Source organism: Dromiciops gliroides, chromosome 4, assembly GCF_019393635.1.
Source record: "Dromiciops gliroides isolate mDroGli1 chromosome 4, mDroGli1.pri, whole genome shotgun sequence".
NCBI classification, from domain to species: Eukaryota; Metazoa; Chordata; class Mammalia; order Microbiotheria; family Microbiotheriidae; genus Dromiciops; species Dromiciops gliroides.
In genome coordinates, this window is record NC_057864.1 from 375,851,487 (window position 1) to 375,874,496 (window position 23,010).

Consider the following 23,010-nt stretch of genomic DNA (forward strand, 5'->3'; position numbering starts at 1 on the left):
AATGAGGAAAGTAAGACAATATAAAGTTATTTGACTTGCCCAAGGTAACAGAGCAGTAAGCATTGGAGGTGGGTCCTCTAACTCCACAGTGCTCTTTCCACTGGGCCTCACCAAAAGACATTAAATAAAGTCAACTGTATCCCTGCATAGTAATAGCATTGAGACTGTTTCCAAAAAAACAACAACTCTTTACCCGTTTAGCACATACAACCATATTATCTGAGAGTGGGGAAATGGGAAAAGAAGGCTAGCTCTTAATAATAATTCAATAATTTACATCCTTTTGGTACTTTAAGGCTTTTGGAGCACTTTCATCACAATAATCCTTTAAGGCGGGTGGTTCAGGTATTATCTTCACTGAGGAAACTGAGGTAGAGAAGTTAAATGACTTTTTTTTGAGTCACATAGTTCATAAGTACCTGAGGCAGGACTCAGGCTAAAGCCCTTCTCACAACCACTCCAATGTTCTTTTCATCTCTGTACTGTCCCCTCAGTGGGGAGTTTTTGAAACAGTAAGTCCCTATCTCTGCACCTCAGGTGGCCATCTTAATTTGGGGGATGAACTGGAGATTCGAGGTAACTACAGGCCAAGGTGAAGATACAAATTTTGTCCAGTATTCCTCAGTCCACCCTAGGGCACATCCAGACCACTAAGATGGATTAACCTGAGGACTCCTGGAGAATAAGGTTTGGTAAACTAGTACAGCTTCTGACAACATTGTCTCTTCACATTGAACACAGTAACTGAAATATTGTGTGATGATCAACTGTGATAGACTTAGCTCTTCTCAGCAGCAGTACAATGATCCAAGACAGTTCCAAGACTCATGACGGAAAATGCTCTCCACAACCAGAGAAAGAACTCCGGAATCTGAATGCAAATTGAGGCATACTATTTTCACCTTTTCCCCCCCTTTCTTGTGGGTTTCCCCTTTTGTTCTGATTTTTCTCTCACAACATGATTAATGTAGAAATTTGTTTACGTGATTGTACTATCTAACCTATATCAGATTACTTGCTCTCTTGGGGGAGGGGAGGTGGGAGGGAGAAAAATTTGGAATTAAAAGTCTTGCAAAAATGAATGTTGAAAACTCTCTTTACATGTAATTGGAAAAAAATAAAATACTATTAAGTAAAAACAAAACAAAACAATAGTGTCTCTTCCCTGAGCCCCAAGGCTAGCCCTCCCTCTTTCAAATCTCTACCTGTGGCTATGCCCTGGGAGACTGGATTTATCCCTACATTCACTGGGCTGCTTTGACCTTGTACAAGTACCTAAAAATATTGTCTGAGAGGGCCATTGCCCTCATAGTTCCCTGCCTGTTCCTTGCTCTTCCCTACCCCCAACCCCCCCCCAAAAAAAAGCATGCTTTCTTTCCTGTTAAGGCATAAAACCACATTTTTTGAAAATTTCAAGATATGCAGAATATAAATAACAGAGGCCAGTTTTTCTGCCCTGTAGAATTCTTAAGGCTATGAACTAGCTATGTTATGAAATCTGACTTTATAAACCTGTTCATCCCACTGACTGGTGAGGTCACTCACAGGCATCTGATTAGGTCCTAGAGGAAAATATTAATTGCCAGCATTTAGTTTTGTCATTTTCATCACTACTGCTACCCCACCCTTTAAATAGTAAGAACAGAGACTAGCCTGATTGTAGAACCAGACTTGGAGTTGGGTGTTTCTATTGACCTATTGACCATTTGAAATTGCCCAAGCAACTTTCTGATGTTATAAATTAGTCACTGATGTGCACTGATGGAGTGACATTCCACCTGGAGGTTTCCCACATGGATGAAGGTTATAAGAACATTGTTCTAAACAGAGGTGTACACAGTACATCTCATTAGGGTGTATATTGAGGAATTTTAAAATGAACATTTTTTTTCAGTCTTGTCTGACTCTTCATTACCCCATTTGGGATTTTCTTGGCAAAGATACTAGAGTGCTTTGCCATTTCCTTTTCCAGCTCATTTTACAGTTGAGGAAACTGAGGCAAACAGGTTTAGGTTACTTGCCCAGGATCACATAGCTAGTGAATGTCTCAAGTCAAATTTGAACTCAGGACCATGTCTTCTTGACTCCAGGCCCAGCACTTTATCCACCACACCACATAATTGCCCTATTTATTGAATTCCTAATCATAAAGAATATCATTTTTGTTCCTCACACTAAAGAAATTAAAATTTATAAAAAAAAACCTAAACACTTAAAATACAGACAGAAAATGAGACATGATTACCATTTTGGACCATTTTTTGGACATTAGGTGACACAGATATGGATGGCCTTAGAGCTGGAAGACATGTAGTCTATCTCCCTCATTTTACAGAACAAAAAACTGAAGCATGCAGAGGTTTTCACTTGCCCAAGGTCACACAGATAGTAAGTGTCAAAAGTTGGGCTTTTAACTCAGATCCCATGACTCCAAGTACACCATGATGTAGGTCAAGGGCAAAAATAAGAATGAAAAACATATTTACAGGGATAGGGACTGAACCTATTATTCCATTAGTGTCAGGAACTCCTCTCCACCAACACTAGGTCTGTTCCTCCTCTGCAACTGAAAGACTTACATTAAGGGTTCTTAAGCTGGGGTCCGGGAACTTGAATGCATATATATTTAATATACACACTAAATACATACATACATACACACACTTTAACATAATTGGTTTCCCTCAGAATCTTATGTATTTTATTTTAAAAATATAAAAATATCACTTTGCCAAAGATATCCCTAATACAAAAAAAGGAAAAAGGTTCAAAACTCCTATCTTAAGAGTTAAGCTTGCTCAGTGGAAGGTTAAGCAACTTGTACAGGACGGCACAGTTACTAAATGTCAGAGGCACATATTAAACCCAGATTTTAAATTCAGATCTCCCTCGTTCTGAGGTGAGCTCCGCTTCTAACTCACATTTTCATATTTTTAATGCAAATGAATAAAACAAAATTCTGCTGCTATGGGCAAAGATTCTGCTTAAAGAAGACAGAAAGACTTGTCTAGGTCACATTCTAGGTGTCAAATGGAAACTTACGTTCCTATTGGTTTTAAAGTTTCTAGGTGCTTCTCTCAATCAGCCTTTGATATTGGTAGGAAAAACGCCAAACTTGCAAAACCGGCCCGCAGTCTTTCCCTACAGGCTACACCCTCTCCTCCCTTTGGTGGCCAGGCCTTCCTCCAGCTGCAGTGGGGGAAAGAAGGTGAAGAGATCTCGGGTCTGCCCTGGCTCACTGCACTCACGCAGCTGCTTCCCTGCACTAGGTGAGTGCGAGAGTGGGCGGTGGCAGGTTGGGGGTGGGGGCGGGGGTGAGAGCCGGCCTTCATGAACAGCCCTGGGGGATACCTGGGTGGTCACTTGAACAGCTGGGAGAGAGGATTGGGAGGAGGCTGAGCGTGGCCTTGCGTTCAGTAGGCGCCTGCCAAGTCAGGGACGCTCTGGCTGGGATTGCTCCCAAGCGCGCTGAGGGCGGACCCGCATCCCTGGGTGCACCCTCGGGTCCCAAAGCACACCGGAGGACCCGCCTGGGCGGAGCCTCTGGCCGAGGTGCGGCCCTCGGGGAGCAGGGGCGGAGAAGTGGGTCAAATTACGTGGGCCTCTCCTTTAGCCAGGCCTGGTCCCAATTCCCTCGCATCTTTTCCTGGAGGTTAACTCCACCGCCCATGTCCGAGATGCCAGACCCAGACCCAGACCCAGAGGAGGAAGTAGCTGAAGACGCCCCCGCCCCCGAGACACCCACCTGGAAGGGCTTGGAAGAAGCAGCTCGGGAGGTAGTGACCGACTTCTTCAACTTGGCAGGAAGGAGGGAGCGGCAGGGCTCGTAGGAAAGCCGTGACTCAGGATGCCCAGGCTCTGAGGCCTGGGGTGGGGAGCCAGTTTCCCTCGGGGAAGTAGGTGGGATGGGGTAAGAAACCCAGCCTAGCTTCCCAGCCCTTAGAACACTCGGGGCGGGGGGAGGGGGGAGGAGGTCGGGTGTATTTCAAACTCTAGAGATTGACAGCACAGAGAATGTAAGCATCTTGGGCCTCTGGGAAGGCCTCTGGGACCAATGCTCAGAAACAGTCTCCCATTTCAGAGTAATTTGCAATGTAAAAGCAAAAGTTCCCTGGCATCATATGATTTTTAGCAAAAAGTCATTGTAACTTTTAGCAAAAAAAAAAGTATTATATAAATATGGGAGACATTGTTCTTCTAGGTAATAAATAACAGCAACAGCCTTATCTTGGAACTCCTGAAAATTCAGGCCTAAATTTTTTCTGCAGTAAAAATAAAGAAAATATCGCCAACGATACAGTGGTACTTGAAGCTGCAGGCAATTATTATAGGCCTTTGAATCTATAAGGCACCTCCAAAACGGCTTAGTCTCTATTTTTGCACACAGAGTGTGAATTATAATCAGATTCAGAAGTAGGCCACTCTTATTGTTAAATTTGAATTGTTAGAGCTTCTTCCTTCTGAATTTTTTTTTCTTTCCGGTTTCCTTTAAGCCTGGTAGTTATGAGATCCGGGAGTATGAACCAGCTAAGTGGGTTAGTACCTCAGTTGACTCAATGGACTGGGATGCAGCCATCCAAGCTGGCTTCACAAAACTTCATAATTACATTCAAGGCAAGAATGAGAAAGGTAAGGTGGTTAACATCACATTCATATGAAATGGTGACTCAGTAAGAGGTCCTTTGGGGCCTTAAGTTTTAGTATATGAAAGGAATTATTTGAACAGGCAACCAACTTCGGTTGGATATCATAGAAAAATAATCACCGGGGCAGCTAGGTGGCGCAATGGATAAAGCACTGGCCCTCAATTCAGGAGGACCTGAGTTCAAATCCGACATCAGGCACTTGACACTTACTAGCTGTGTGACCCTGGGCAAGTCACTTAATCCCCATTGCCCCGCAAAAAAACCAAACCAAAACCCAAAACCAAACAAACAAACAAAAAAAGAAAAATAATCACCACTGTTGTCAGTTAAAATCGAAGGACAGACAGACAAAACTTTGGTTCACATCTTATCTCAGACATTTATTAGCTGTACCACCGTGTAGAAGATACTCACCCCCCCCCTTTTTATTGGTCTCAGTTTCATGGCGTCTAAGATCTCTTTCAGTTCTGAATTTATGACCCTATAGAACAGTTAATTGGTTCAGCAAAACAAAGAATAACCAGCAAGATACAGTCCTTACCCTTTTCAAATTAAGAGTCAGAGCCTTAGTATCTTCATCTGTAAATGAGAAGATTGGACCAAATGACTTTTTAAGTTTTATTCCAGCTCTATCTCTGGGATCCTAAGCAATTCAGTACATTAGAAAAATTTTCCTTGTTCATTTCTTTTATTTGGTATTAGGGGAAAGCCAGTAGTTGAAGGTAACCTTAAACCAGGTATTTCAGAACATGGGGGTGGGGTGGGGTAGATGATAGAGTAAAACTCTTTAACATATAGGGAAGAACAGAGCTGGGATAGTAACCTATTCCTATCACTATTATGACCACACAATGTTGCTTCAGAGGTTTTTCTCAGTGTTTTCTCTTTCTCTGTTTCTGTTTAATGAATTCATTATAAGCATTTCAAAATAGCCATCTGATCTGCCCTTTGCTAGTGTTTCAAAGTTATCTGATGGATTTGATAAGCCCAACTGCCAGTAGCATTTAATATGGGGGAGAGAGAGGGAGAGGGAGGGAAGGGAAGAGAGACAGACAGACAGACAGAGACAGAGAAAGCCAGAGAGAGAGAATTAATATAGGACATATTTAAGGATGGAAGTTTCCTTTAAAATTAGCATATCTACTGAGAAGTATGGAATATCATTCTGTTCAAGAAAACCATAAGCAGGTAAGATGAGAAATGACTACACAAAACAATGCGATATAGTGTCAGCTCATTCTTTCTCCTTTCCTTCCTGTTTGTAATCATGTCAGAGCTAAAGATAAAGATGACTACCCCAGTGACGAGCTATGTGGAGCCAGGTTCAGGGCCATTTTGCCAGTCTACTATTACCATTTCCTTATACATCCCTGCCGAACAGCAATCTGACCCACCCAAGCCTTCAGAGTCAGATGTCTTTATTGAAGACAGAGCTGCAATGACGGTGTTTGTGCGGTAAGTGGGAGCTCATTTAGCTCTTCAGACTGATCATTTTACTTTTGTGCTCATACAGTTCCTATGCAATACCAGTCTTTTCAGAAAAAAAGAAAAAGGAACTAATATACTTACATAGGCATTTCTTCCATGTTTAGATTAAATTCAATTAAACATTTATTTTAATAACGCCTACTCTGTGCGAGGCACTCTGCTAGAAGTTGGGGATAGAGATTAAAAGAGGAACTTACATTCTGTGAAGGAAGGGGAGGGTGTAACAATGTACACATACCCATAATTAAATTTTAAAATATATATAAATTCAGGAGGAAAGAGTGTGTTACTAAGAACTGATGGATAGAAGCATGTATAGAATGATTTTACATATGTGTATGTATACATACACACACATACACAATACATATTTGTGTCTAATGGTAGCCATGGGGGGAGGAAAAAAGAAATTTACATGATAACTTTATTTTCTATTTAAAAGGAATAGCAAGTTGTACATAATAGATTTGCAGTTTCATATGCAGTCATCTTTTTTATCAAATTGTTATGGAAATGCTTGTTTTGTTCCATAAATTAAAAATAAATTTTAAAAATTTAAATATTTCACTAATGGTTATCAAGAAAGGTGATGTATAGGAGTTAGCACATAAAGGATATTTGAAAGGAAGATAGGGATTCCATGAGGCAGAGGCAGAGGAAGTATATTCCAAAGAGGACCACTTGTGCTAAAGAATAACTGTGGAGTGTGGAATGTCATATAGTGGGAAGAAAGCTTGCATGAAAAGGTACCCTCAAGACTGAAAAGGCAAATATATACCAGTAAGGTATATCATGATAAATTTTAATTGTGATGAGTGAAAAGGTATATGACAGTCATTGCTTTCTAGGGCCAACAGTGTAGTTAGATTACTTAAATGTAAAAATAGCTGCAATACAAGGCAATGTGGGTACAGATGAGTGCAACAGAAGTTGAAAAGAGGAAGGAATAATTCATCTCTGGCTAATGGATCAGGAAAGGCTTCGTGGAGGTGAGATTTGAATAGAAATTTCTTCCAAGACCAGTTAACTTATTATATATCAGAATATTCTAAAGAGTTTACTCTTATTCTCTTGATTTTATATTTTGGGGGGGGGCAGCTAAGTGGCACAGTAGATAAAGCACCAACCCTGGATTGAGGAGGACCTGAGTTCAAATCCGGCCTCAGACACTTGACACTTATGAGCTGTGTGACCCTAGGCAAGTCACTTAACCCTCATTGCCCTGCAAAAGAAAAAAAAAATAGAGGGATTTTATATTTCCTTTTTGTTTTTTTGGAGGCAATTGAGGTTAAGGGACTTGCCCAGGGACACACAGCTGGTAAGTGTCAAGTGTCTAAGGCTGGATTTGAACTCGGGTCCTCCTGATTCCAGGGCCAGTGCTCTATCCACTGGGCCACCTAACTGTCCCTATGATTTTATATTTCTAATGTAATAGTGCATAACTTAGTAGGTGAAGTGTGACTCTCCAACTCTCAAGTGAATTCACAGGAATGAAATAGGTTAGTTGAAAACATTTTTGTTTTATCAACTCACACTGTGTATCTATATGATCTATATGTATATATAATAAAGTATTATTTATTATATATTACCATATTATATTATTGTTATAAAATAATAATAAATACCTACCATTAGACTTATGTGTACACATATATATTTGAAAGCTTGAAACAGTTATAAAGCCATGTTCTGATTTTTCCAGTCAAACATTTCTACATTACCTCTAAGGAAAACCAGAGGGTGGGGAAGAAAGAGCAGAAACAGGCAACTGTCCCTCACCCTATAGCTTTTTTCTATACACATTTCTCCAGGATGAGATATAACTAATCGTGGTCTCCTTTTTACTACTAATTGGTACTTATTTTGGCAGAGAAATTTTAGGTTATTTCTAAGTATTTGTCTTTACCCTCAAAATCTATTGCTTTCCATATTATGCATAGGTAGTAATTGTTTGGCACAAACATGTAAAAACACTTGAGACAGTGAACTCCATTCACCCACAGTTCCCTTGGTTCCTATTATTCCTCCCCCATATATATCTTCTAGAGTATGTTTACATATTAGCAGAGGTGTAAAGCGTATTAAGGAAAGAGTAGCACTTGTGGTGTGAGGGCTTACCAAGCCCTTTCCAGGGGCTCCTCATCCACCTTTTGTGTTCAACCAGTTACCCACAGTTACTCTCATATGTGGCTCATGCAGAGTCGCCACACCCCAATAAAAGCATTTTTGCAGATGGGCTAAACCAGATTTAGGGTAACCAACAGGCCTCAAACCCCTCTGTGAATTAGGAGGGTGTCAACCTCAAGCATGTGAAGATTTTCCCCAGTGGAATGGGCAGATGAGAAGAGTTTCTTCCAGTGACCATGAAGGTAGCTGAGGCAAATATTGTAGAGCATTTAGAGCTTGGTCAGACATGGAGCACACCAAGGATCATCCACTGAATCCTAGGCCATTACCAGTCCTGTCTTTTGTCTTGTCACTGGACTTCAGTGACTCTGGGAAAGTGAGGCTGAATACTTTGTGCAATTCTGCTTCGATTAAATGCAGTTCATGTGCAAGTCAAGACATCAGCCAGTGAAGTCTTTGGTCCTTTTTGAAAACAAAGGATAAACAACATTTTAGCAGCCATTTGATTATAGGGAAATGATATTGCTGACTTAATGCCAAGATTTCTATTTCTCATGTTTTCATGTGTTTTAAAACTTAAATTGTAAATTTTTCTTTAAAATTTCCTTTTATTATTTAAAACTGGAAAAGAGTCACCCCCAAACTCATCAGTGATGGGTAAATGTTTCCTGTGCATATCCCTTCTCACTAGTTGTATTCAAGATAGCCCTTATGCAGAAAAGGAAATAACCTTTCAAATCTTGTTCCATTTTCTTCCTCAGTCAATCCTGCATCTCCTTAAGGGAAAGACTTGAGGTAGATGACAAAAATGTTTAAAGAAAAACAACACAGATTGATATTTGTTATTCAGTAGAGCATAAATTCCCTGAGAGGACTGTTTAATTTTTGTCATGTATCCCTAGGACTTAGTTCAGTGCCTGGCATATAACGGAATTAATAGATATTCACTGGATTTTATAGTTTGCAGATATAAAGATGTTGGGGTATAAGATCATACCTACCAAAATCATTAATACTCTGCTTCTCCTGAAACATTGCTCTCCTTACTAGTTTTCTTACTGCCCCTTCCTTCAGGAAGAACAAATGTGAATAGATAATTAGTTGGCCTGGATGAAATTACTAATTTTGAACTTTATTTTTTTTGGGGGGGGGCAGGGTAATAAGGATTAAGTGACTTACCCAGGGTCACACAGCGAGTAAGTGTCAAGTGTCTGAGGCTGGATTTGAACTCGGGTCCTTCTGAATCCAAGGCCCAGTGCTTTATCCACTCTGCCACCTAGCTGCCCCTGAACTTTATTTTTAAATGCTTGTGTTAACCCCCAAACCAAAGAGTATGTGATTATTGTTACTAAATAGTAGTATTGAAATCATTCGTGTTTATTACTCTTCTTCTTTACAGGTCCTTTGATGGATTTTCTAGTGCCCAAAGGAACCAGGAACAACTCTTGACATTAGCAAGCATTTTGAGGGAAGATGGAAAAGTCTTTGATGAAAAGGTTTACTATACTGCAGGCTATAATAGTCCTTCTCAGTTGCTTAATAGACACAATGAGGTGTGGTTGATCAAGAAAAATGAACCTCCCAAAGAAAATGAATAAAAAAAAAATTCTGCTAAGGGCAAAAGTTCTGCTAATGTAGACTTCAATACTACTGTTTAGCAAATTGCTAATCTACATAAGAACACTGTCATCTGAGCTTTCTTATGTGCCTTTTCCAGTGCCTGAAGCTTCCCTTTGCTTCAAGAATAGGCTGGCAATTCACGATTCCTGCTAAAACAACAAACATTTAATTTGGTTAATGGTAATAATTTTTCTCCTTTTTCACCAAGAGGGTCAGAGGAAATGTCCGTGGATGTATTTTTCTTCTTTTCTGATGTTCTGATGTTTTTTTTCCCCATCCTTGCTTCCATGGGTAGAACACTGTCCTCTCTTCCAATCAGTGAAATTCTCAAATATTTACTATCTGTGGATAGTGCCAAGCTATCAGCCCTAGGGATCCTAAGTTTCCAGTTGATAGTAAGTAGTTAGCCAGTATCCTAAGCGTCCCTAACTTTCCATCACCAGGGAGCAGGAGATTTTTATTCCATGGTTAGCTAATTTCCATCCATCTTCTGAAAGGACTATTGGTTCATAAAAAATGCAACTAAGAATAGGATGTGTTTGTCAGTGATTTCTAACCTTGCTTTTGTGACTCACAGAGTATTTCAAAGAATGCCTCAATTAATAATTTTTAATAGATCAATTAAAAAAAATAGTCATGAATTACTTTTAGGAGGAATAGTAAGCAATTCAAACAAATGCTGCAACACACACCCCACCCCCACTAGAATTTTTAATTTTTTTACTTTACTCTTGTGAACTTCAATGTCTTCTTTATTATCTGGCAAAATGAAGTGATAAATGCTTCCTTAATGTTTAATTGACTTAAAACTATGTGCATTTTTCTCCATTTACCCATATATCCTTATAGTATTTTGATCATATAACTGCTTATTGTTAATAAAATGGTAATTTCAAGTATGACTTCTAGCTTTTGAGGTTGATATTTTCAGTTTGAAAACCCAGATCCTTATTTTGCAGAGGCATTCTATTTAGTTTGTGATATTTAATACTTCCTTATCATTTTTTTTCAGTGTAAAGATCATCCCACTGGCTAGGGAGAGCTAATGAGATTCCTTTTACCACTAACTGGCATAGTAGTGACCCTGGAGTTGGAAAGACGAGTTCAAATCTGGTTTCAGACACTTACTAGTTCTATGATCCTGGGTGGTCACTTAACCTCTGTTTGCTTCAGTTTATCTCCTCATTTATAAAATGAGTAGCATAACAATACCTAACTCCTAGGGTTGTTGTGAGAATCAAATGAGATAATTGTAAAAAGCTCTTAGCACAGTTTCTGGCACCTAATAAGCACCATATAAATGTTAATTAGTTTTATTTACTGAGAGTAGTCTGAAAGCTCCCTCCACAGTGAATAATTCCTTCTGTTGCTACCAGTGAATATACAGAGATATTCCTGGGATGTGACTGATTCTAACAGGCAATATATAGATTATATATATACACACATATCTGTACATACATACTATTCTTATTTAAAATAGTATTTATTCCTAATAAAGAGCAAGATCCTATTAATTTTTTTTTTTAGTGAGGCAGTTGGGGTTAAGTGACTTGCCCAGGGTCACACAGCTAGTAAGTGTTAAGTGTCTGAGGCTGGATTGGAACTCAGGTACTCCTGACTCCAGGGCCGGTGCTCTATCCACTGCACCACCTAGCTGCCCCAAGATCCTATTAATTTAACATACAAGGAACCAGGGAAATAGTGTCTTTCTATTAACTATTTAGATTACCCAATTTAATATTGGATAATAATCAACAATGCCACCTGGCATTTTTCAGCCTCCTAAAGTGATCCAATCCAAATAGCATCCGGAGGAGCAAGATTGTAAGATATACTAAGGATTTTTGGTCCCCATGGCAATCTCTCCAGGTTACTCAAACCTGGCCTTTTTCCCCTAACTTAAGAGACCCATTTCCTTCAGTCTATCCTGCCTGCCTCTACACCAGATCATAGATAGATTTTTTTCAAACTTATTTTTTCATAATTTGGCCTGGATGAAATTACTAATTTTGAACTTTTTTGGGGGGGCGGGGCTTATGCCTACAGCATAAGGTATAAGCAGAAAACCCATAATTAGTAACTGATGGAGAGAATGAGAAAAAACAAGGAGGGGGGCAACCTCAGTTATATGTTTCTAGTCTGCAAGTTTCTGTGTTGACCTCACTTGATCTCCACTAGACAAGTTATAGCGTGTAGCTGAACATTTTTTTTTTTTGCCTGGTTGAATTCTAAATGTTAGATATAGAATCCATACTTGAACACAAGTATTGTACTTCTGCTTGGCTGAAACAATCTTTCCCTACCTCATAAAACAGGAAAGTGTTTCTTCTGTGAAAGGTCTTATGAAGCCCTTGTGTGTCTCATCCCTGGAGCCTCTGCCACCCAGGCAGTGATTAGCCTCAAGTCATCGATAGCATTTTTCTCCTCTGTTTTAAGACAGCATTAATAATATCATCATCTTAGACTGCCTATGGATCAGAATAGAAGTTTGTGTTTGTATATGTGTGTGTGTGAGGCAGCTGGGGGTGAGAGAAAAAAAGCATTCTCATGGTTGCCTTTTTTTTCTGCCACTGAAATTTACCATGTCAGCCAATAATTTTTGTCCAAATGATTGGCATAATTCCCTACAAAACATCCCCAATATAATGGAAAGATTTCAAATGCTGCTCAACCCTGAATAGCACAAGGGTAGAAGGCTGATCTTGGAGCCAGTGAAGATGTTAGGGACATAACTACTTCCAACCCTTGCTAGAGGGTGACTACAGGAAAGGTACTGGGAGACTTTGAACCTGCTTCATTATCTGTAAAATGAGAATAATATATTGGTAGTCCCTTAAAAAGGCATAGTAAGGAGCAAAAGAGGTAACATAAGTTAAATGCTTGGTAAACCATGATGCGCTATGTAAATTACTTTTTGAAAGAAGTGGTTAGGGTAGAGTTTAGAGATGTGCTACTAGATTAGTGATGTCTAGTGGATGCTATTATTCAACTGATAGATCAAGTAGTCTTATAAAGACTGGTTATTTTCTGTTCTCTATAGTTCTATGGGAAGGAGCTTTGATGACCCTAGGATCAATCTGTGACTACTTGGCATTTAAAGGTCTTAGCGCTGAAGGCGGGGGATGTAAAAATTTGTCTTTGTCCAGTTTTACAGTATGACTAAGTCCAGTAGCAAAAATGTTTGGTATCCTCAAGATATCAAAGAGCACAGGAAGCAAGCTAATTAATGCTAGAGAGATCTTGGAATATCTCAATAGAGTTAAGGATTATACCTGTCATTTCACATGTACAGAGAATTCCCAGGTTAAGAAACTATACTGAAGCAGGTTGGCAGCTTCTCTGTAATCACAGACAAAATGTTATTGCGTAGCTCATTGAAAGGCTGTTACTTCTCCAGCATTAAAAAGCCAGTATATTTCAGAGATGGGAACCTGGGCCTTCCTGGCCCTGAAGGCTTTCTCTATTTACCACACCATGCTGCCTTCTCAGCATACCTAGAACATTGATTGAACCTAGGTCCTTGTTGCCTTAAATTCTCTGTATACCTGTGGAAAGCCCCTCCGTCTAATACCAGCAGCCAGAAAGGGCCAAATGCTTCCATATGTTATTTCTACCTGTTACTTAGACTACATAGGGGTTTTGGGGGTTTTTTTTGCTGTTCTTTCCCATTTGGATGGCACCTACCAGCCCAGTGTTCATGGCCTTTCCTGGCTCCTCAGTGTTGGGTTGCCTCCTCCCGATGGAACCTTCTAGTGTCGGTTGCTGTTCTCTTCTTCTTCATTCAAGCAAAACATTTGATAAATGTGTAAAACACAACTTTCCCCATTACAACACCATCATTGTGGTCAACACACAGGAGGAAGAACATTTTAAAATATCACTTTACTTTGTTTTTATTAAAGCAAGTTTAAATAGTGTATTTGTACAATTTTAGAAAAATCTGATAATCCCTTAATGAGGTTTGTTATCAACTTTATCTTCAAGGTAGGTAATTTATTGATTGAGTAGTGGGTTCCAATATTCAAACATTTCTGATCTTACAGAAGATTGCTTAAATTTTATCATACGAAGGAACTACTACTACCTTCTAAGAATTCAGACTGTAGGACCCTCATGCCTTCTGTGGAAACATCATAAAGCGCTTCTATTGTTGAACAATATGAGGTCCTCATGGCTTCCCAGCTGGAAATAAGACAATTCTACAAAAGATGGAAGGAGCCTAGACATATCTGTCAGACTATTCTCAAAGATACATTGGACTTCTGTTTGGCTGGTATGATTATGATTTCCTGATATGACTATGAAGTGCCTAGGGTAGAGATGTTGGATGGAGAGATGAAAGAAACATTAATGCAGATCTAGAAAGATATTTTCATATGAAAGACAAGATAACAATTGGTTGCCTCATTTTATTTGAGATAAGTATCACCGCATAGTCTTCTTGGATCCCTCTGCTAAAAAAGGCATTAGTGAAGGTCCTGAATTTACATGACTTACAAAGGACAGGGAGGATGGAAGAGGTGGGGGTTACAAGCATATCTCCCTAAAATAAATAAATCTACATACTTTTGCCCCACATACTAAAAATGGATAAGTTCTAAGTTGGGGAAGATTAAAAATGTAATTAACAACCTCAGTTATTTACATACAATATAAAAACTACACAAGCCAATTAATATAAAGTCTTGTTTTTCAATTTTAAAACTTCCTAGTATAACTCAAGAGCTCAATTCAACATGCCAATTTCAGCCACTTTTTCTTTACTAAGAAGAACTACTCAGCATTTTTTCCAAGTATCATTTTTAATATACAGGCCAATTAAGATAGACCTTTCTATATTATGAAAATTTTTAAAAGAATACCGCAGGCAACTTAGAAAGAAACAGCCATAACTTATTCTTTGGTATGACCAAAAGTTACCAAATGAGAAACTGCCCAATAGAAACTAAATTCTGGCAAAAAATAGAGGAAAATCTCTACCCACAGTTTTGTAGTGCAAGCTTTTAAATTTAATTTTGGAAATTATTTATAAACAGAACATTTCAACTTTAGTAGTATGTCACTGACTCTGATTCCTTTTTTTATTACCACGAGAGTCTTTTTGCATATCTACAGTAAGTCATTTCAATTTTCTCCAGGGTTGTGTAAGTTTCTATTCAAGGAGGAAATTCATTCAAAAACACACACATACCTTCTAAAAATCAGGTGGAAGGCTGTATGGGTAGGTGGCTGCATAGCAGCAGACACCAAGTTTTAGTGGTGCCATTTTCACACACTTTTGTCATTTTTACAAAAAAGAAAAAAAACATCTTTTTTTTCCCAGAAAAAAGTACCTGAACCAATGAACCAACCCTCTCCCAGCTTCTCTATGTTAACCATGACATGCTTAAACTCCAAAGCACACATGCATATATATTCATATGGTTTGTTTGGTTCCAGAATTAGCCATGCCATCACCTCTCACCTTTTCCTGCTTATGGAACTCACTAACCTTAATAAATATACTTTAAAAGTAACAACCATCTTGTGTCCCAGAAACTTCCAGTTTACCTAGGTTGACCTCTTTGCTCTTACACTTTCTTACCAATAACAAAAAAAAAGTCTCCCCAAATGCACATATACCCTTATGTCCCCAGCACCTAGGAAAAGTTTTCCCCAGAAAGGACTTTTTGAAGTTAAGCTTCTACTTGATTTTAAAGCCAGCGGGCACAGATACATGTAAGTCCTATATGACCTTCCTCTACCATGTAAAGCCAGCAATGATCCGGCATGCAGCATGAACACAGAGTGTAATCAGCACTCAGCAAAGTGAATGGTACCAACCTGGGATTGCTCCTGGTACCTATACTTTATCCCCTATGCATATCACATGGAATACTAATGTGGAAAATACATTTGTCCTAGATACCTAACTCTCTTCCCTTAAAGAACTTCTACATGGTCCTGATAGAGCCTTACTAACTGCCTTTTCCGTTGTATCAAAATGGTTAGGAGCCTGGGCCCCCATGGAGTCATGCTCTTCAGAATAGGAAAGATCACTAGCGTCCATTTCATTCCCAGTAAATCCATCCATTTCTTTTTCCCGCCCAACTCCTGAAGTCCGATGCATTCTGCTCTCTGTGAGTTCCATTGCTTCTCCTTCACCCTCGGAAATGACAGTCATGGGACTGCTTTGAATTCTGTTCCTCATGCTATACCTGCTGCTTGCTGCAGAAGGTGGCGTCCGGCTCCGGCCATACCTAGTGCCAGAGAAGGACAGACTCCTTGGCATCAGGCCTTCATTCTTGGCCCACTCCTCTTGGGCCCTCCTGCTCTTGTTCGGAGAACAGCTTGAGGGGCTGTCAGGGGTGTCTGCTGAGGGCTCTGACCTGGATCGGTGAAACCTTGGGTCTGTGTTCTTCAGCATCTCAGCTGCCGACATTCGAGAGCTGGTATCTGTCCGGCTCCCCTTTTTCAGCAGCAGAGCTTTGAAGTTGTCACTGCTAGTACTACTTTTACGAATGCTTCTCTGTATTGATCCCGCCTGTTTAAGGGAAGCCAGGCTGGGGGCAGCACCAGTGGGTGTCACTGGGGGTGATGGGGAATGGTTTCGGGAATGATCGTCGTCGGAATCCTTCCGGCCAAGGACTTTTCGTTTAGATCTGAAATGTAAGAATGAATGTTTTAAAAATACATTATTCAGGGGCAGCTAGGTGGCGCAGTGGATAAAGCACTGGCCCTGAATTCAGGATGACCTGAGTTCAAATCCAACCTCAGACACTTGACAGTTACTAGATGTGTGACCCTGGGCAAGTCACTTAACCCTCATAGGCCCATTAAAAATAAAAATTTTTAAAAATATGTTATTCTACATGGATTCACAATGTAGCAACACATTCTCAATCACTGAAGACTTGAGGTGTCATCTGACCTCTTTTTTTCAATACCAATAGACATATATACATAATGGTTTTCTAGTTTACAAAGTGAAATTATATATACAGGGTATACCAGTTGGTTTGCTTAAAAAAAAAAACCCAACAAACTTCACTTAGACTTTTGGGACACCCCAAATTATCTCAGTTGATCCTTACCACAATCCTGTGAAGTAAGTGATAAATATTATTATCCTTTTCTTACAGATGAGAACATTGAGGCTGAGTGAGATTAAGTTGATTTGCCCAGGCTAACAAAGATAATAAGTACCAGTGTTGGGATTCAAACATTGACTTCAATCCTATGTTTTTTGCACCAAAAAAATTCCTTAAAGAATTTATATATAATTGAATCTCATGGTAATATAATGCAAACCACCTCATGCCTTTGCATTATATCAGTTCTTTCCTCCTCTAGTTCTTTTCCAGTTTGGTTCACAGTCTGGACTAGGTCAGGTCCAGTGCACAACCTAGTCCTGAACTACCTTCACTACCAAGGACTCCTGGCAAGGCAACTCTGCATACGGAGGTTTCCTATGAGTCACAATGGCTGCTGGTGGGCCTGCCTACCACAAGTCGCTCCCCATTGCAGTTCTTCCTCCACTCAGCTATTAAAATGATTTTCCTAAAGTGCAGGTGTGACCATGTCACCTCTCTCTCTACTCAATAAACTCCAGTGGCTCCCTATCACATCTAGGATGTTTGGCATTCAAAGCCCTTCATAACCTGGTCCCCCCTCTCACCTTTCCAGTATTTTTATTATTATTTTTTTTCAATTGCGGAGCAAAGAGGGTTAAGTGACTTGGCCAATGTCACACAGCTAGCAAGGGTCAAGTGTCTGAGGCCATATTTGAACTCAGGTCTTCCTGAATCTAGGGCTGGTACTTTATCCACTGCGCCACCTAGCTGCCCTTCCAGTATTTTTACAACTTATGCCTCTTCCTCATCTACTCTGTGATCCGGTAACACAAGCCCCCATGCTGTCCCTTGAACAAGACACTCCATCCCTAAACTCTTTTTACTAGATATCCTCCAGGTTAGCAATGCACTCTAATTCTGCCTCTTGTATCCCCAGGCTTCGTCCAAATCCCAACTAAAATCTCATCTTTTACAAGATGCCTTTCTTGATTCCCCCTTACTTCAGTGCTTTCCCTTTACTGATTATTCCCCATTTATCCCCTATATAGCTTACTTGCCCATGGTTGTTTACATGTCTTCCTTAATGGACTGTGAGCTCTTTGAGAATAGGGACTGTGAAGACCAATCTTTCTTTCTATCCCCAGTACATAACACAGTGCCTACCATATAGTAAGCACTTAAGAAATGTTTATTGACTAACTAAAATTGAACTGGACTTTCTGAATTTCTAGAACTAAGCCTAAAATCTGGGAAGCCATTTCTTAGGAGCACAGATGTGAAATTACAAGAGCATACCGAAATTCAACACCTAACCTAAGATATCCTAACTACCCTGGAGGGGTTAGGGAACTAGAGGTCTAAGGGGAATACAGGCAGACATTTGTACCAGAGGCTTTCATTTCAAAGCTAGTTCATGAAAATCGGTTGATTTATGCATAATCTCATTTGGACTTTATTACCTTGGTTATTTATATGGATATGACTTCTATTTCTATTGGTGTAGAGAGACTATTAGCTGACTAAACAGAATCCTGTCTTTTTGCTGTTCTTCCTTAAATATCATTTCAACAATCTAATGCATAATTAAAGCCGAGTATATTTGTGTCTCAGTTTAAGCAAACCTAATACTATTAAATCCCTTATAAGGCTGTTCCAACCAACCTTGTTTCATACTTTCATTGTTATAGTACATTCTTACCAAACTATATAAAGTTTAAAAAATAACCCAGCTATGTCATGTCATATTGCTTAATATTGTTTTCACCAAGAAATAATTAACAATTTTAGTACTGTATGACTGAAATTTAAAAAAAAAACACAGATTTACAAAATAGATAAATCAAGGCGTTAGGGAATGTAAAAAGATTTACTATGATATCCTTTAAATTTCAAGCTCCTTTATGTTTCTAGTGCTTTAAAATAGGATCCACTCTTTTTAAAAAAGTTGTAATGTATTTTAGTTACACATTTATAAAATCATGGATAGTTGTAATGTAATCTTCAAATGCAAGTCTGAAATACAGCATCAGGCAAGGAACCTATCTAGATGATCAGGAAAATCCTTTCCACCTTAAAATTCCAATACTAGGGAAGACAGACACCAATGCTATTCTGCTGCTGTATGCTCTATGGAACAGAAGGGAGGTATGAAGAATTCATTTCGAGCTTTCAGGGATTTGGTTTTTATAGAATGTTCACTCTTCATTATTACCAACCAAAGAGCTGGAAAATGGGGAGAAGAAAAGTAGCCCAGTAATAATTAAAGTAAAACGACATTGAAAAGCTTTAAAACTCTAATTGATGCCACTAGTCTATTATGATTTAAGGGGACTGATGATGAAGTATGTTTCCCACGTCTTAGTGGACTGGCCTACTGACTACAGGTATGTGATAAGGTACACATTTTCTGACATTTCTCTCATTCATTAGAGTATTCAATGGTTTTGCTTAATTTTACTTGTTTGTCACAAGGAATATCACTTCAACAATCCAATGCATAATTAAAGACTTGCTCCACCCCCCATTAATGTCTTAGGACAATTAACCTAGGATACATGGATTTGTTTTTAATAAATATTTTATAATTATATTTTGATATTATTAGTTTCTTTTGCAATGTGTATTACTTTATGCATATTATTCTAAGAAAAAGTCTAAGGCCTTATCATATTGCCAAAGAGGCTAAGGACACAAAACAAGGTTAAAAACCCTTGTCTTAGATCAATAAGATTATAGGACAACATCCTTCCATGAATTAATAACTATACTACTTACTGACATATTCCTTCTCCACTGTCTCCTCAAAGTAGCATTGTCCTTTGCTTTATTTCTGGCGTGGGTTTGCTATTACTTTGTTTTCTATAAATGTTAAGTGGGTATGCAGAATAAATTAATTTCACTTTCTAGAGGCTTTTCTGTTCTGTCCAATGGACTTAACTTATACAAGTATCTAACACAATTTAATCTCTGTTAATATTTAATTAGGGCATTTCACCAATTATTACTTATATGAACACTGAATGTGTATTTCAAATAATACCTTGCTATTTTAATTGTTGAGAACCCTATTTTAAGAAAGATCAAATTTCAATTTTCTTTATTCAAATGGTTTTAAAAATACAAACTATTTCAATATGGTCTCTCTTGTTGCAGCATTTCACTGTTGGCTAGGAGTGACTCTTAGTCTTTCCTTAGTCAGTTAATTGTTAGCAAAACTGGATTAAATGCTTTGCTCAGATAACATAATGCCAGAAAATAAAGCACAGTTATACAATACTACTTTTTGTTTTTGTTTTTTAATCACAAGTTTAGATTAATGGTATAGTTGGAAACACACTAGAATTGAGATACAAAGATTTGGGTTTGAGTCTTGAGCATGGCATGAATTTACAACTCTGAGCCTCAGTTTCTTTATCCAAAAAAAGGATACAATGTGTGCACAAGTTACTTCACATAATTCTGAAGAAAGTACTTTGTAAACTGCAAATCCTTATATAATTGTAAGCTAGGTTTTTCCTAATATAATACTTCACTTATAATAGAGATTGCTTACTGCCTAAACATTAATATTGCATCAGTTTTTAAAAGCTAAAAATAAAATGCAATAATAGAATAGTCAATGTCTAACCATTGAAACTCAACAAAATGATTAATATTATATGTGTGGTTTTTAAAAAACAAAATGACTTTAAAAGCCTACTTAGCTAATATTGGCTTAGAAATTATTTGCTTCAATAAATGTGAAAAAAAATCACACCTCCTTGGGTGCTCTATTTTCCATCTGGCTTTAAATCTAAACTTGGTTGATATGCATTATGAAATTGCTATCTGAAGTCTGTGCACTCAGAGAATCAATCTTTCTTTTTTTTTCTTTCCTTTTAATATAGAGTCTGGCTTCTGTTTAAAAAATATTAACTATCTTATCCACATCATTTAGATGAATTCTTATTGTTTCTGAGGATAAATTACAGCACGGCTATGCTATTCATGAAGCTGACAATACACATATTTGATTTTTTAGTCACGAGCTACACTCAGGATATATATGGCCTTTTATTTAGGCATTTACAACATTTCTACAGGATATCAAATGTATAAGCTTGTTTTCACATCTTCACATGCGAATGAATCATTAGGAAGAGAAACATTCTATTTTGGTGTTTAGTTAAGGTCAAGAAAACAAATAAAAAGATCATAGATTTAGAAGTAGAACAGCCTCTTTAGGTCATCTAGTCCAACTTTCTCCCTTTCGAGATGAGCAAACTGACAGCCATGATGTTGAAGTGCTTTGTCTGAGGGCATATCGGTAGCAAGTGGTAGAGTTAGAATTCTTACTTGAGTCTGCAACAGTTGGAAAACATGCCAGGGAAAACATTAGCTTTTTAGGAAAAGTACTTATTTAACATGACATTAAAGGTCAGGTTTCCCCATTGAGTCCAAGCAATTTGTGCTCAGGAAAAAACATTCCAAATGAACAAGTCAAATTGTAGCCTTTTAACTCTGATCCAATGTTCTTTGCAAGCTTGTGGGCTGGTTATTAGTGCCATTGGTTTTAGACTCAGAGCATGCTTCTTTCTAATTTCCCTGGGGTTGTCCTTTGGTAACTAAAGGGAAGAGGAATGAAATGTTGAAGAGACAATTTTAGTACCTGCTAGAATTTTTTTTCTAATGGCTGAATCTTATAGGTGAAGAGCATTACTTTGCAACTGAGAAGGTCTAGATTTGGGTTGTAATCTCTTATCATAATTTTTAAAAACAATTTTATTCATTAGCTTTAATTTATACGGAATATTATTTTGGTATTCTCCAAAATGGGATGTGCTTATATTATATAAGGAACTTGGATGTAGGCAGAACAGTATCTTTTATCTCATGAAATTGTCTTTTGAACAAGAGACAATTCATGTAATGTCATTTTACATAACAGAAAACTGAAAATATGTATGATAGGCAACTCATGTGGGGTAACTAAAATGCTTTGATATTCAAGGTCATCAGGAGGCAAGAAAAATGATATATTGAGTAAAATTTCAAGTCTAACTTGTATTTACTTCAAAAAGTATATGCAAAATGCATATAAAAATTGAAACACTTAAAAAATTCCTATTTTTAAAAAACCCTCTGAATCCAGTAGATGGCACTAGTAGTATACCTCAAAATCCATTTTTAACAAACTATGCTTTCTTTCTGCTTAAAAGACATCTACTTTTGTTGCTACCTGCAAGTTACCTGAAAAAAAAAAAACCTGATTTGGCACAAAACTAAAAATTAAGAACTCTAATCTGTAGATGGGAAGTGAATAATATACCAAAGTACTAAGTTCATTCAAACCACAGGACACCAAGCCACTCATTCCACATCTCATCCTCCACTGGATTATGACAATCTATAATCCAGCTCTTGTCATATATTTTGTCATATGACTGACAGTCGGTGTTACTTGCCAGTGTATGTCATGCTTGCCAGGAGGCATGTGTTGAATCTCTGTCCCAAACTGCACCATAAAAGCAGCAGAGAGTAAAGGAGTTGGAGGGAAAGAAGGAAATGGAAATAGAGACACAGACAAAATCAACAGTGAAGTTAGTCAGGCAAAGAATCACAAAAGATACTGAAGAGAGAACCTCAAGATGTAATTTTAGAACAGAGAATTTATAGATAAATTATATTACCAAAGCAAACTTTGTTTTTTGGATCATAAGAAATAAAATATAATTTTATTATCATGATTACCAATAATAAAGAGATACATTAAGTCAGAAATCTAAGCAGGATTCACAAATGTTAATTTTTTCCTGATAATAAGCTGGGACATTCAGAAAGGCAAAAGTGGAAGTTGTTATAAGCACTTAAAGGGAAATAGTTTCTAGGTACCTGTGGATAGCGGCAAAAAGATCTTCTGTGGTCCTGGGTCTACTTGGAGTTGTCACCTCATCACCTCCATCTTCCTTAAGGCTACTGCATGGTCCAGGGAAAGTACATACCATGTCAGTCTCAAATACCCCAACTGCAGAGGAGAAGGAACACACATAATTAACACAGGACTGTTTTGGAATTTCAGTCTTTAAGCTATT

At 38.2% G+C, this 23,010-nt stretch overlaps 2 protein-coding genes across 8 annotated transcripts in view; one reads left to right on the plus strand and one right to left on the minus strand.

The window, feature by feature from the left end:
• Positions 1-3,122: 3,122 nt before the first annotated feature.
• HEBP2 (heme binding protein 2) lies at positions 3,123-10,742 on the plus strand. 4 transcript variants are annotated; one of them, XM_044005300.1, is made up of 5 exons: positions 3,123-3,269; positions 3,653-3,776; positions 4,494-4,629; positions 5,921-6,101; positions 9,664-10,742. In XM_044005300.1, exons 2-5 carry the CDS (start codon positions 3,669-3,671, stop codon positions 9,860-9,862), a joined length of 624 nt encoding a protein of 207 aa, XP_043861235.1. In that variant the 5' UTR covers positions 3,123-3,269; positions 3,653-3,668; the 3' UTR covers positions 9,863-10,742. The 4 variants fall into 4 exon arrangements, with proteins under 4 accessions (XP_043861235.1, XP_043861233.1, XP_043861234.1 ...); XM_044005298.1 differs by having other exon boundaries at positions 3,124-3,269; positions 3,614-3,776; XM_044005299.1 differs by having other exon boundaries at positions 3,148-3,269; positions 3,618-3,776.
• Positions 10,743-13,811: 3,069 nt separating this feature from the next.
• The window catches only part of NHSL1 (NHS like 1), a 295,287-nt gene continuing 286,088 nt past the window's right edge, over positions 13,812-23,010 (minus strand). For all 4 annotated transcript variants that reach the window (XM_044002291.1, XM_044002292.1, XM_044002293.1 and 1 more), the window contains 2 exons: positions 22,811-22,943; positions 13,812-16,528 (listed from right to left, as the gene is read on the minus strand). In XM_044002291.1, the coding sequence (XP_043858226.1) occupies positions 15,796-16,528; positions 22,811-22,943 (866 nt within the window). In that variant the 3' untranslated portion in view covers positions 13,812-15,795. The remainder of the gene's footprint in view (positions 16,529-22,810; positions 22,944-23,010) is intronic.